This window comes from Bos javanicus, chromosome 2 (genome assembly GCF_032452875.1).
Source record: "Bos javanicus breed banteng chromosome 2, ARS-OSU_banteng_1.0, whole genome shotgun sequence".
Lineage (NCBI taxonomy): Eukaryota > Metazoa > Chordata > Mammalia > Artiodactyla > Bovidae > Bos > Bos javanicus.
In genome coordinates, this window is record NC_083869.1 from 7338965 (window position 1) to 7354030 (window position 15066).

The 15066-nt window shown below is 37.3% G+C and overlaps 1 protein-coding gene across 1 annotated transcript in view; it reads left to right on the forward strand.

Moving 5' to 3' along the window:
* COL5A2 (collagen type V alpha 2 chain) overlaps positions 1–15066 on the forward strand; it is a 158015-nt gene that overhangs the window by 118269 nt on the left and 24680 nt on the right. Inside the window, exons 22-35 of the mRNA XM_061433186.1 lie at positions 95–148; positions 371–478; positions 2175–2228; positions 2813–2911; positions 3645–3698; positions 4522–4620; positions 4728–4781; positions 4874–4927; positions 5928–5981; positions 6788–6841; positions 12050–12094; positions 12437–12535; positions 13595–13702; positions 13967–14020. Of these exons, the coding sequence (XP_061289170.1) occupies positions 95–148; positions 371–478; positions 2175–2228; positions 2813–2911; positions 3645–3698; positions 4522–4620; positions 4728–4781; positions 4874–4927; positions 5928–5981; positions 6788–6841; positions 12050–12094; positions 12437–12535; positions 13595–13702; positions 13967–14020 (990 nt within the window). The remainder of the gene's footprint in view (positions 1–94; positions 149–370; positions 479–2174; positions 2229–2812; positions 2912–3644; positions 3699–4521; positions 4621–4727; positions 4782–4873; positions 4928–5927; positions 5982–6787; positions 6842–12049; positions 12095–12436; positions 12536–13594; positions 13703–13966; positions 14021–15066) is intronic.

A 15066-nucleotide genomic window follows, 5' to 3' on the forward strand; every position in this document is an offset into this window, starting at 1 on the left:
CAGAAATTGTCAAAGCCCATTCACTGCAACAATTAAAGCAAGTTGGGCTGGATAAATATCCTGGTTCTTATAGTTTTCTATGTTCCTATTTTAGGGTGATCCAGGAGTCCCAGGTTTCAAAGGAGAAGCTGGACCAAAAGGGGAACCGGTAAGGTTTTCTTTCTTTTCAATGATAAGGGGAACATGAATGTGATCCCAAAGTGTAAGCCCAAAATACTCAAATATTTAAAAGGATGATAAAGAGAATTATACTTTTTGATGGAAACAGTTCACTTAATATAGTTTAAAGTTTGTGACTAACTGGATTCCTTTGACTGTGACTCGATTGCTAAATGGCTGTATCTGTTACCTGTCCTTCTGTTTTCAATAGGGGCCACATGGTGTCCAGGGTCCAATCGGCCCACCTGGTGAAGAAGGCAAACGAGGCCCCCGAGGTGATCCGGGCACAGTTGGTCCTCCGGGCCCAGTGGGAGAAAGGGTAAAATTTGAATGACAAAATAAATTCTTATAGTTGTGGGGAGACTACTCGAGGAACTTTTGGGAAATTGAGGGAAAGTAGGGCAGTTAAGAGCAATGCTAGCAGGTATATTACACAGTTCAGTATGGCTGCCTGTGAATTAAGGGAGCCAGCTGTCTAATCAGTGTATAGTCATTCATTCAATAATATTGATTGAACAACTGCTCCATGCCAATTTTGATACACGGTGCTTGGGACGCATCAGTGAACAGTGCTATGGTCCCAGCCTCCATGAAGGGCTAGTAAACCATAGTTTAATGGGGAGGTAAGCACTAAATAAGTCAACATATAAATAAAAATATAATCCCACATTTAATTTTTTTAGATTATTTATTTTCATTGGAGGCTAATTATAATATTGTGGTGGTTTTTGTCATAGATTGACATGAATCAGCCATGGGTGTACATGTGTCCCCAGTCCCAAACCCCCCTCCCACCTCCCTCTGCATCCCACCCCTCTGGATTGTCCCAGTGCACCGGCCCCGAGCACCCTGTCTCATGCATTGAACTTGGACTGGTGATCTGTTTCATATATGTTAATATACATGTTTCAATGCTATTCTCTCAAATCATCCCACCCTCGCCTTCTCCCACAGAGTCCAAAAGTCTGTTCTTTATATCTGTATTCATTTTGCTGTCTCACATATAGGGTCATTGTTACCATCTTTCTAAATTCCATATATATGCGTTAGTATACTATATTGGTGTTTTTCTTTCTGACTTACTTCACTCTGTATAATAGGCTCTAGTTTCATCCACCTCATTAGAACTGATTCAAATGTGTTCTTTTTAATGGCTGAGTAATACTCCATTGTGTGTATGTACCACAGCTTTGTGATCCACTTGTCTGCCAATGGACATCTAGGTTGCTTCCATGTCCTGGCTATTGTAAACAGTGTTGCAATGAATGCTGGGATACACGTGTCTCTTTCAACTCTGATTTCCTCAGTGTAATCACACATTTTACATTTAGAGAATAACAGGGTGATGTGGTAGAGAGTAACCGTATGACAGTCATGTGTCACTAAATTAGGTGTTTAGGAAATGAGATTCTTTGAAAAGTTGGCATCTAGATAAGATCTATAAGATAAGGATGAGCCAGCAAGAAACTTGAAAGAAAGAACATTTTCAGCAGAGCAAGCAACAAATGCAAATCCAGGAAGCCTGAAAAGGTTGAGTGACTTTAACGATCATAAAAAATTGTTGTGACTGGACTATAATGAAACCAGTCTGCAAGGGAGATTAACAATATCACCTTACTTTTGTGTAGAGCTTCAGAGAATGTAAACAGTTTCATATCCAAGACAATACTAATGCCTGCAATCACTGACATTGTGATTATCAAACATGGTACCATTTCTTGTCTCTTGTCTCTGTATCTAGGGATCAGTTTTTCTCAAAGTTTGATTTTACAGTGAAGCATTAGAATGTTTCTTGATTTGAATAATTTTGGCTCAGTACATATATATATATATATATATTTCAAAATTTAAAGTTTCTTTCTGTTTAGTCAGGTTACTTTTTCTTAGACATATCTATTGCTGTGTAGGCTTGATCATAGCTCCTAAAATCTTATAATACTAAGAGTAAAAATTACCCATTCATCGGATGTTACATAAACACCCACAATTGAGAATCACACTTTGGTCACCTGCAGGGTGCTCCTGGCAATCGTGGCTTTCCAGGCTCTGATGGTTTACCTGGACCAAAGGTAAGTTTATCCTGTCAAGGCTGACACTCTTGTGGGTGCTGTTGCAAAAGATGCCATTGTCTGGAGGGGTTATCTAGCTTTGGCTCACGTGGGTTCCAGATCTAGAAAAGAGTTGAACACAGATATTAGACCTAATGCCAGATCCCTCTTGTGCAATTTCTTCATTATAGAGGCCTCCAGGGAGAAGGATGATAGTTGGAGGTATACTGGAGTTTGCTTTTCAAACTTTTCAGGGAAGTTCCTGAGAAGAACAGACCGTAAATCTTTCCTTTAGCTGATATAGTTTGTTTCCTTTCTTTAGAAATTTAGACTCTTTTAAAATTCTGGGGTTTCTAAATCTAAGTTATTGGAGTGAGGCTTTAAACACAACTCTCATTAAATAATGTTGGAAAACCTTTATTCCAAGGAATCCAAATGTGAATAAAATGTGAAGTGACATGGTTTACAAAGAGGTCTTCGTACCCACTTTGACCAATTCCTTTATACTAGTGGTTTGATTTATAAAATAAAGGTTTTACGTACAGTTGCCTTTGTTTGCCTGTATTCCTTTTTTTCCTGACGTGTTCTACTTTGCTTTGGAACAGGGCGCTCAAGGAGAGAGGGGTCCTGTTGGCTCTTCAGGACCTAAAGGAGGTCAGGGGGATCCAGGACGTCCAGGTGAACCTGGGCTTCCAGGTGCTCGGGTAAGAACACAGCAATTTTTTGCTACATCAACCCAAGGGATATGCTCCTGAGAATCCATTTTTTTTTTTTTTAAGGTTTTATTTTTTAGTAACTTGATTTCACAACTTGGGACTTTTTTTTTTTTTTTATGGATTTGGCTTTATTCCTTATGAATTGTTTGTTATTTTTATCATGTATGGAAAAAACTAGTAACTTCTAATCTCCTTTATTCAAAGGGGTATGTATTAGTAACTCTACCACTTGATTTAAAAAAATCCAATTTATCAATTTTATAATTTTCCTTTATTCACTGATAAACAACAATTTAACTTTTATCAGAGAGTGTTCCTGGTAAATTTCATTTTAACAAAATGTCATTTGAAAATTCATTTGAACAGTATGTAAATACTTATATTCAGTTGTCAACAATGCCCCTTAAAGAGAAAAAATTATACAAAAGTTGCTTGGAAAGATAACATTTGGCTCAATTTAAGTTCTTTTTCTTGAAACCTGTGTTAGAGGTAGGAATGAAAGTCTCCTATAACCTTGTGCTGTCTATCCTGAATCCTCTGAAGCCAGTTTGGGTGAAGTCCATGACGGAGCTCAGAGTTTGTCTAGAGGAGCCTAAGGCTCCCAAGAGTGGGCACTGCAAAACAGGACTGGATCTTTTAAATGCAGTGCTATTTTTACTCTTTAGAAACTTTACTTCAGTGGTAGGTCAGCAGCAAACTGACAGTTGCTTTTAATTTTTAGGGTCTGACAGGAAATCCTGGTGTCCAGGGTCCTGAAGGAAAACTTGGACCTTTGGTAAGTGATTTAAACAAAAGTCCACCACCATTAATATTTCTCAATGGACATGCAGCTTAAATGGTAAGAGCCTTAGTTAAGGTTAATGTATGTTGAGCAAACTTTGGGAGATAGGGAAGGATGGGGAAGTCTGGTGCACTGCAGTCTATGGGGTTGCAAAGAGTCAGACACGACCTATCAGCTGAACAATAACAATGTTTTTGATAATGTGGGTGCTGATCATGTCTGAAATACACCCTCCCCTCCTGGAAGCAAATCCTAAGGCTCTGATCATTTTCAAATTGACCAAAAATTGATCACACATTGAAATAAATGTCGGAGATTGGGATTGCTTCTCTGACATAAATGGAAAAGTTGAAATGATGTATTTATGAATATTGGTAGAATTTGTCTGTTAGTAACAATCTCATTTCTTGATATCCTCCCAATCTTATACCTTTAAGAGATAAATAGGTATAAAGTTTGATAACTCATATATTCTGGGCCCTTCCTTTGTGTTGTATATGTGAAACACAAGTCCTGAGTTTTAATTACCACACATAAGAGTAAATGAAAGAAGAGAAAGATTTCCCCTATTAATATGAGCGTGTAAAGAGATATAAAGATGAAACTTGTATATAGAATAAGAATTAAGTCTCTGTTCTAAATATTAAAATATCTCAGCAGTTTTTTTTAATACTCAACTATTCTGATTCGCTAACATAAAAATGTAGCATAATTTAAAGCTTATATATCTTTTATAGTGTGTGAAAACGAAATTTGGGCGATGTGACGTGTATAGAGAACTGATGTGAAACTTGCATTGCTCCTGTCAACTCTGTAGGGTGCTCCAGGAGAAGACGGCCGGCCGGGTCCTCCAGGCTCCATAGGAATCAGAGGGCAGCCTGGGAGTATGGGTCTTCCAGGCCCCAAAGGTAGCAGTGTAAGTACTGTGTATAATGTGCCATCTCATCATAATCCTCACTTGCCATAACAACTGTCAATCAGCAAACTGATTGAAACTTAAGTTAGTTTGTATTGATTCTCTAGGGTGATCCTGGAAAACCTGGAGAAGCAGGAAATGCTGGTGTTCCTGGGCAGAGGGTAACTATCCATTTTCTGTTAAAGAAAAAAATAAATGGAATTATCCAGATTCTCATGGCCTCACCTCATATATTATCTCTCTGTGATGCTAGGGAGCTCCTGGAAAAGATGGCGAAGTTGGTCCTTCTGGTCCTGTGGGGCCCCCGGTAAGTTTTATTGAGAATATATTCACATTACATTTTTCAATGATTGTCTTGTCTGTAAGACTTGACCTTACATATGGATAAGTTTCAAGGGGAAGCAAATAAGAAAGTGCAAGGTGAAAGAATTTCAGTTATATCTTTTGATAGCTGAAATAAACAGGAATCTCATGCCTTATTATTTTAAGCTTCTATGAATGCTAATGGCAAAAGCTACCTCATCATCTCTATGTTGTCACAGTTGAAAAATATAGCAACTAGGAAAATAGTATCTGACAAATATTTTATACTGTATTTTATTTAAAATATGTAACTTCAATTATGCCTGTTTTTCTAATATTATACCTTATAGAAATTTATTTAAGCTGGAAGATAATTATGAATAATAATACATTATGTTATATATAATTATGAATTATGATAGAAGTTATAATTATATAACTTATAATTATATAATATAATATAAACTTATATAAATTTATTGTTTCCTACTTATTAGTCCTCAAAGGAATAATATCTCTTGAGGTTTATTCTTATCCTAGGAGTTTAAAGTTGTGTGTATAAGAAATATTTGGCATGTTTATTTGTTTTGAACTGGGGCAATTTAAATAGCACTTTAAATTCGAAAGTTTGATTAGTATTTCTTATGACACTGAGAAACTACAATGGAAACATTAGACTGGATATATAAAAGTAATGTATTTGTCTGTACCCAATAGTCAGTTTTCCCACAAACTTTACAGTTGACTCCAGACACTTATGTTTGGATAAAAAAATGAACACTCTATCCGTTTATTTGCTGGCTTTACGAGGTATTTTCTCACCATCAAGGACTTCAAACAATACCATTAGGTGATTTTTAGGACTAGTTTATGATCTGGCTAAAGTGAAAAACTTGTGATTGGAAGAAATGCAAAGAAATATGAATACTTGGGTCATTCACGCAGGGGGTAAGTGAGTAGATCTGGTTCCTGGTGTTCATGGTTTTCTTTCCTTTGTGACTCAGGGTCTAGCCGGGGAGAGAGGAGAACAGGGTCCTCCAGGCCCCACTGGCTTTCAGGTATGCACTGACTCCGTCTTCCCTTTCTTCTTCCCCTAATAAAATGCTTTTTTAATGAAAAGGATATAGTTGAATGATGTGAAATTCTATAATTTTCAAAGAAGCAACTCCTCTTTTAGTAAATAGGATAGACATTTAGATGAAATCAAACATTTTTGTTCAAAGAACAGGAATAAACTTCCCCTGAAAAACTGACCAAAACCCAAACCTTTTAACAAATTAAAAATTATAAAATGCTTTTGATATCTCAGTAGGATTTATTTAACTGTATTAAGGCTTATTTAATGTGTTGGTGTCTAAAATTTTTCTTTTAAACTTTTTATGTTGTATTGAGGTATAGCAGATTAACAATGCTGCGACAGTTTTTAGGTGAAGGGGCTCAGCCATAATTTATTGTTGAACAAATTTTCATGATTTATCTAAATATGTTGGTAGAATATTTAATAGCATTGGGTGATCATCATTTGGGGAAAAATTTTCAGGCTAACTTTCCATATTTATTCTATCAGCCTAAAATGTTGTTCTGAGAGCCATTAAATACTTTACAAACATAAAGAACCTATTGCTACATTATCATTTTGCTAAGTGGTGTGCAAATGTAAATCTACACCCACAAAAGGATTAGCTGCTGTGTTGTATTAGAGGGTATAGGTTTCTAGTTTTGTTTTGCTCAACTTTTGTTTAAACAGTATCATTTGCTTGAAAATAGTAAGGGAGCTCCATACATTGTAAAGGGTGAAGTGTTAACACTGGTGGCCTATTAATTTCCATGGAGACACAGGTTTATATTCTTACTTTTACTTTAGGGGCTTCCTGGTCCTCCAGGGCCTCCTGGGGAAGGTGGAAAGCCAGGTGATCAGGTAAGTTTTTTAATAATAAGAGTAGTAATACTAAAAATTTCTGACATAATATCACTTACTATTTGTCAGGCTTTGTTCTGCTTTGGTTGAAATTAATTATCTGTTTTAATCCTCAAAATAACTCTTATGTACTAGGTACTATTATAATGCCCATTTTCAGTTCGGTCACTTAGCCGTCTCCGACTCTTGTGACTCCATGAACAGCAGGACGCCAGGCCTCCCTGTCCGTCACCAACTCCTGGAGTTTACCCAAACTCATGTCCATTGAGTCTGTGATGCCATTCAACCATTTCATCCTCTGTTATCCCCTTCTCTTCCTGCCCTCAATCCTTCCCAACATTAGGGTCTTTTCAAATGAGTCAGCTCTTCACATCAGGTGTCCAAAGTATTGGACTTTCAGCTTCAACATCAGTCCTTCCAATGAACACCCAGGACTGATCTCCTTTAGGATGGACTGGTTGGATCTCCTTGTAGTCCAAGGGACTCTCAAGAGTCTTCTCCAACACCACAGTTCAAAAGCATCAATTCTTCTGCACTCAGCTTTATTTATACTCCAACTCTCACATTTGTACATCACTACTGGAAAAGCAATAGCCTTGACTAGATAGACCTTTGTTGGCAAAGTAATGTCTCTGCTTTTTAATATGCTGTCTACATTTGGTCATAACTTTCCTTCCAAGGAGCAAGCATCTTTTAATTTCATGGTTGCAATCACCACCTGCAGTGATTTTGGAGCCCCCAAAAAGTCAGCCACTGTTTCCACTGTTTCCCCATCTATTCCCCATGAAGTGATGGGACTGGATGCTATGATCTTAGTTTTCTGAATGTTGAACTTTAAGCCAACTTTTTCACTCTCCTCTTTCACTTTCATCAAGAGGCTCTTTAGTTCTTCACTTTCTGCCATAAGGGTGGTATCATCTACATATCTGAGGTGATTGATATTTCTCCCGGCGATCTTGATTCCATCTTGTGCTTCCTCCAACCCAGCATTTCTCATGATGTACTCTGCATTAATTAAGTTAATTAAGCAGGGTGACAATATACAGCCTTGACGTACTCCTTTTCCTATTTGGAACCAGTCTGTTGTTCTATGTCCAGTTCTAACTGTTGCTTCCTGACAAGTTTCTCAAGAGGCAGGTCAGGTGGTCTGGTATTCCCATCTCTTTCAGAATTTTCCACAGTTTATTGTGATCCACACAGTCAAAGGCTTTGGCATAGTCAATAAAGCAGAAATAGATGTGTCTCTGGAACTCTTGCCTTTTTGATGATCCAATGGATGTTGGCAATTTGATCTCTGGTTCCTCTGTCTTTTCTAAAACCAGCTTGACCATCTGGAAGATCACGGATCACGTATTGCTGAAGCCTGGCTTGGAGAATTTTGAGCTTTACTTTACTAGCATGTGCTGCTACTGCCAAGTCGCTTCAGTCGTGTCCGACTCTGCGTGACCCCATAGACGGCAGCCCACCAGGCTCCCCTGTCCCTGGGATTCTCCAGGCAAAAACACTGGAGTGGGTTGCCATTTCCTTCTCCAATGCATGAAAGTGAAAAGTGAAAGTGAAGTCACTCAGTTGTTCCCGACTCTTAGCGACCCCATGGACTAGAGCCTACCAGGCTCCTCCATCCATGGGATTTTCCAAGCAAGAGTACTGGAGTGGGGTGCCATTGCCTTGAGTGCAATTGTGCGGTAGTTTGAGCATTCTTTGGCATTGCCTTTCTTTGGGCTTAGAATGAAAACTGACCTTTTCCAGTCCTGTGGCCACTGCTGAGTTTTCCAAATTTGCTGGCATATTGAGTGCAGCACTTTCACGGTATCATGTTTTATGATTTGGAATAGCTCAACTGGAATTCCATCACCTCCACTAGCTTCGTTCGTAGTGATGCTTTCTAAGGCCCACTTGACTTCACATTCCAGGATGTCTGGCTCTAGGTGAGTGATCACACCATCTTGATTATCTGGGTCATGAAGATCTTTTTTTGTACAGTTCTTCTGTGTATTCTTGCTACCTCTTCTTACTATCTTCTGCTTCTGTTAGGTCCATACCATTTCTGTCCTTTATTGAGCCCATCTTTGCATGAAATGTTCCCTTGGTATCTCTAGTTTTCTTGAAGAGGTCTCTAGTCATTCTCATTCTATTGTTTTCCTCTATTTCTATGCATTGATCGCTGAGGAAGGCTTTCTTATCTCTCCTTGCTATTCTTTGGAACTTTGCACTCAAATGGATATATTTTTACTTTTTTCCTTTGGTTTTTGCTTCTCTTCTTTTCACAGCTATTTGTAAGGCCTCCTCAGACAACCATTTTGATTTTTTGCATTTCTTTTCCATGGGGATGGTCTTGAGCCCTGTCTCCTGTACAATGTCATGAACCTCTGTCCATAGTTCATCAGGCACTCTATCAGATTTAGTCTGTTAAATCTATTTCTCACTTCCACTGTATAATCATAAGGGATTTGATTTAGGTCATACCTGAATGGTCTAGTGGTTTTTCCTACGTTTTCAATTTATGTCTGAATTTGGCAATAATGAGTTCATGATCTGAGCCACAGTCAGCTCCTGGTCTTGTTTTTGCTGACTGTATAGAGCTTCTCCATCTTTGGCTGCAAAGAATATAATCAATCTGATTTCAGTGTTGACCATCTGGTGATGTCCATGTGTAGAGCCATCTCTTTTGTTGTTGAAAGCAGGTGTTTGCTATGACCAGTGCGTTCTCTTAGCAAAACTCTATTAGCCTTTGCCCTGCTTCCTTCTGTACTCCAAGGCCAAATTTGCCTGCTACTCCAGGTGTTTCTTGACTTCCTACTTTTGCATTCTAGTCCTCTATAATGAAAAGGACATCTTTTTTGGGTGTTAGTTCTAGAAGGTCTTGTAGGTCTTTATAGAAGCGTTACTCTTGGGGCATAGACTTGGATTACTGTGATATTGAATGGTTTGCCTTGGAAACGAACAGAGATCATTCTGTTGTTTTTGAGATTGCATCCAGGTACTGCATTTCGGACTCTTTTGTTGACTGTGATGGCTACTCCATTTCTTCTAAGGGATTTGTGCCCACAGTAGTAGATATAATGGTCATCTGAGTTAAATTCAGCCATTCCAGTCCATCTTAGTTTGCTAATTCCTAGAATGTCGATGTTCACTCTTGCCATCTCCTGTTTAACCACTTCCAATTTGCCTTGATTCATGGACCTAACATTCCAGGTTCCTATGCAATATTGCTCTTTGCAGCATCAGACCTTGCTTCTATCACCAGTTACTTCCACAACTGGGTATTGTTTTTGCTTTGGATCCGTCCCTTCATTCTTTCTGGAGTTATTTCTCCACTGATCTCCAGTAGCATATTGGGCACCTACCGACCTGGGGAGTTCATCTTTCAGTGTCCTATCTTTTCGCCTTTTCATACTCTTCATGGGGTTGTCAAGGCAGGAATACTGAAGTGGTTTGCCATTCCCTTTTCCAGTTCTATCAGACCTCTCCACCGTGACCCCTCTGTCTTGGATGGCCCCAGATGGCATGGCTTAGTTTCAGAGTTAGACAGCAGTGGTCTGTGTGATCAGATTGGCTGGTTGTGGCTGTGGTTTCAGTCTGTCTGCCCTCTGATGCCCTCTCTCAGCGCCTACCCTCTTACTTGTGTTTCTCTTACCTTGGACGTGGGATATGTCTTCACGGCTGCTCCAGCAATGCGCAGCCACTGCTCCTTACTTTGGACATGGGGTAGCTCCTCTCTGCCACCGCCCCTGACTTTGGATGTGGGGTAGCTCATTTTATAGATGAGGAAAATGAGGCACATAGATATTAAGTAATTTTTCCAAAATCACACAGCCAATATGATATTTAGTGTTTATAGGATTGTGTTATTAATCACTAAACATGTCTTATTGGAACTATAGGGTTTTACTGGAGACTTCATAAACAGTTATGAACAGAAAATTACCATTTTATTTATATCATTTTACCAACATATGAGTTTATGTAATTTATTTTTCTTGGAGTGATTTATTCATTCATTTAACTTTTAAACAAATATTTGCTGAGCACTCTGTGCTAAGCTGTACTAAACTTTGGCCTTAACCAATTGAATAAGATGAATTGGACCTTGCCCTAATTTTTATTTTAATAGGCGACAGAGAGCATAGAAAGACAGTTATGACAATAGCGTGTTTTAAGTGCAGTGGTAATGGAGGCACAGTGTATGTATAAATCTAGAGGATGCAGATGAATTAGTTCAGACATTGAGATTTAGAAAAAGTTTCCCCAACAAAGTATTATCTCTTATGTAATCTGAAGGATGAATGATGGTAAGTCGGGAGGAAGGAAGGTAAGAAAATATTCTAGGAAATGGGAACAGCAAATGCAAAGGCTTGCTTATCAAATTTAGGCGCTGAAAATTTTTGGTAAGTCAGAAATATGGTATACAACTTGAGGAGGGTGAAGATGAGGTTAGAAGATGACAGGGAATGTTTTGAGTCTAATTTGTTCTTTTACTAGAGTAATGGGAAGCTAAGGGAGGGCTTTTAATTAGAGAGAGATACTATGAGATTTGGGCTTTAGGAAGATCATGCCACAATGAAGACAGTACATTTAAAGGGATAAAACTGGAGGCCTACTTGATACAGTTATTATTTGTATTAAATACAAATAACATTTGTATCATTAGTATAATACAAAATTGTACTTGTAATTTTAAGTGACAAATTTCCTTTTAGTTAAGAGCTTTTAGTTAAGACTTTTAACATAGTCATGACTGCATTAATTTGAACTTACAATTTCTAGTAAAGTGTGTTGTCTATATTCTGTGTTCAAGAAATATTTAGTAAATTGAATTAAGTTGGTTCTATTTAAAAGATCAGTACTTCATTAGTTTTAATTTCACTTTCCTCTGCTAAAAGTTCTTCACATTCCTTTAGGAAATTAAAGTTCTTGAGCTTTAATTGTCACTAAGTAATGCACTATCTTTGTGAGATAATATTTTGCCAGTGCTCATTGCCAAAAAAAGATCATGTGGGTATTTCCATATAATATATATGATATCCCCTCATTTATAAAAGTGTACACATTTTTCTTTATTCAGTATTATGAATTTAGTCAGATGTCCAATAACGTATTAGAAGAAAATATGGTATATGGTATATTAAGGTATATGGTCTGGAAAACTTTCTAATAAATATCTAAAATTTAGTTAAAGTTTTTCATTTTAAAAAATGTGTTTTACAGGGGGTTCCTGGAGATCCTGGGGCAGTTGGCCCATTAGGACCTAGAGTAAGTATTTTCTTCTTCTTCTTTTTTTTTTTTTTTTTGATTAACTGTGTTTCCACTGGCTTCAGTTTATAAAACCATCTTTCATCTTAAACTTGGCTGTATTTTAATCATTGCAGTTCTTTTACTTGATGAAAATCGGTCTGATGAGAAACAGTCTGTGCTGTGAAGCCAGCATATGCTTACTTCATGTTCATTTCTTATCACTAAATTAGAAAACTGAATCTTAATCGTTGCTCATTTCTAAATTTTTTCCCAGAAATCACTTTTCAGATTTCTGGAAACATATTTAAATCCATTTTCAGATCAAGCGCTGAGACTGCTTGACATTTCTGTGTTGTGTAGGGAGAACGAGGAAATCCAGGGGAAAGAGGAGAACCAGGAATAACTGGACTTCCTGGTGAGAAAGGAATGGCTGGAGGACATGGTCCTGATGGTCCAAAAGTAAGTGTGGGAGTGAACTCAGTATTTTTTATTCATTCATTTTTTTAATTGTTAAAAATATTTTATTGTAAAATATTTGCTTTACAATATTGTGCTGATATCTAATTTACTGGTCAATGAACATATGATGGTACTAGAATTTATTTTTCTTGTTTTTCCAAAGTAATTTCTTTAACAAATATTTAAAGAGCACCTGCTTGACTTTCCTTTGACGTGAAAGAGTCAGGTATAAAGGAGTCTCTTCCTTGATGGGATTTATGATCTACTACACGAGGCAGTGATATTTCCTCATATACAAAACCGTTTCTAAAATTTATTTATATATTTTCCTAAGGACTTTTATTTATAAGTAGAGGCAATAAATGGAAAATTGCATAATTTATTAGGAGATGTTCCTAATCATATGCTCCATTTCCCTTGTCTCTGTTTCTGTAATTCTGCTCACTAAATATATAAAAGTATGTCATTTTTGAAATCTGAAAGTACATGCATTATAAGGCAAAAATCAGCACCATTTCCTTTTGGGTGCCATTGTAAAGTTGATAGAAGATAATGTGGCCGTTTTCAGTGCAAACTACCAGAGTAGAAATTTTTGTGATCAGACGTTAGATACCTTAGCACCTTCAAGGGCCAGAGATTGTGTAAGATCTGCTTCAATTTCATTACTGAATAAGCCTGAAAACCAGCTTCATTTCATGGGTTCTTTAGAGAGAGAATGAATGTACTCTCTAAATATAATGTCTTCTTTTTCTTATTAGAATCCTTATGATGTTGCCAATAAAAGAAAACAAAAGGGCAACTCTATCATATTTGTTTGAATCAGTGCCCAATTTTCCCAAAGAAAAAAATCTGAAAACAAAGCAACAACCAAAACAGAAAAGTAGTATTTAAAGAAAAACAATGACCTCAGAGACAGGTTTCCCAAATGAAAAATATAAACATGAGGTTGAACCATATGTAATTGCCAAGATTCTACTCTTTTGGGTCTACCAAAACAGGGAGTCCATGTGGCTAAACCTTAATATATAGATGAGCTTACTTACTGTTGGTTCATTTTAGGGCAGTCCAGGACCACCTGGAACCCCTGGAGATACAGGCCCACCAGGCCTTCAAGGTATGCCAGGAGAAAGGGGAATTGCAGGAACTCCTGGCCCCAAGGGTGACAGAGTAAGTTTATTTATTTTATTCATCCATTTAGATTTTCTGCTGATAATATTTTCTGGGCAGACTTACTTCTGCCATCCTAAGTTGCAAGTCGTTCATTCTTTCAGTATACGTGTACTGAGAAAATGCACAGTCCCAACATTGTGCAAGGCCCAAGGGGATGCGGTTGTGAACATTAGAGATGAGCCCCTGCTCTCATGAAGCTTCCATGCCAGTGCAGGCAAAAGACAATTAAGTGAATAAATGGCGTTTTGTGTGTTTTCACAGGGTGGCATAGGAGAAAAAGGTGCTGAAGGTACAGCTGGAAATGATGGAGCAAGAGTAAGTGAAATCATTCCTTTCAGTGGCAGGGCTAGGAATCAACGTCATCATTACTGTATGAGTCTGCCTGAACTTTCTAGAATAAGCCTCATGTTCCCATCGTGGTCAGGATTTGGGAGAATGATGAAATCTGAGATTTGACATTGATTGCCTGTGGATATTCATTTGCTTACCTTGAATTAGAACAAGCCAAAAAAGTAAAGTCATTATTGAGAGAATGAAATAAGATACATTTTTACTGTGCATATGAAATTGATGCTTTAAGCAGCGGGGCCCTCTTTTTCCTTCTCTATCATATTTATTCCATATGCAATGTTTCTTTTTATTAAAATGCTAATCTAGTGAGTCATCTTAGACTTCCTTCCAGTATAGGCAAGTAGAGTTTTACGGAGTAACCAAAGATGTGATAAATGTTTCTCAATATGCTAGATGTCAGGGGTGAGAAAATTACTGCATGATGAATCATCATTAATGAGACTGAACAAGTGAAATGTAAAGAAGGATTGCTTAATACCCTTCCAGAAATTGATGTTTAACAAGCTTTGTGTCCTCAAAACTAGAATGTATTTGCAATTCTAAGGATAATAAAACGATCAGAATGAAAATATGTTTTCAGACATGAATGTTTCTCTCAGGTAAGAGCAGATAGTTAATCACTCAGATAGTCAACATTTTCTGAAAACACTTCCTGATATTTGCTAAATAGTTTCTGATTCAGTACGACTTAGTTTGCTGGTAGTTGTCATGCTGTACCCTGAAAAAGCAGTTGTGCTATTAAACAAAGAGATGACACTGCACTGCTGTTAATATTTTGATTCTGCCCATTGAGTCACCATTAATACACTGATTATATTAACCTTTGATAATAAAAGTATATTATAGGGAAGTTTTAACCTTATTATAATGATTGCTTTTTTCTTTTTCTGGAAAGCTAGTTAAAGGTGAAACAATTTAGCAAACTATGAAATCAAAGTATCTTTGCCTTTTAATTAAATCTAACATTCAATTCAATATTTCAAAAGTGGTCTAAATGAATCTGGTTTATT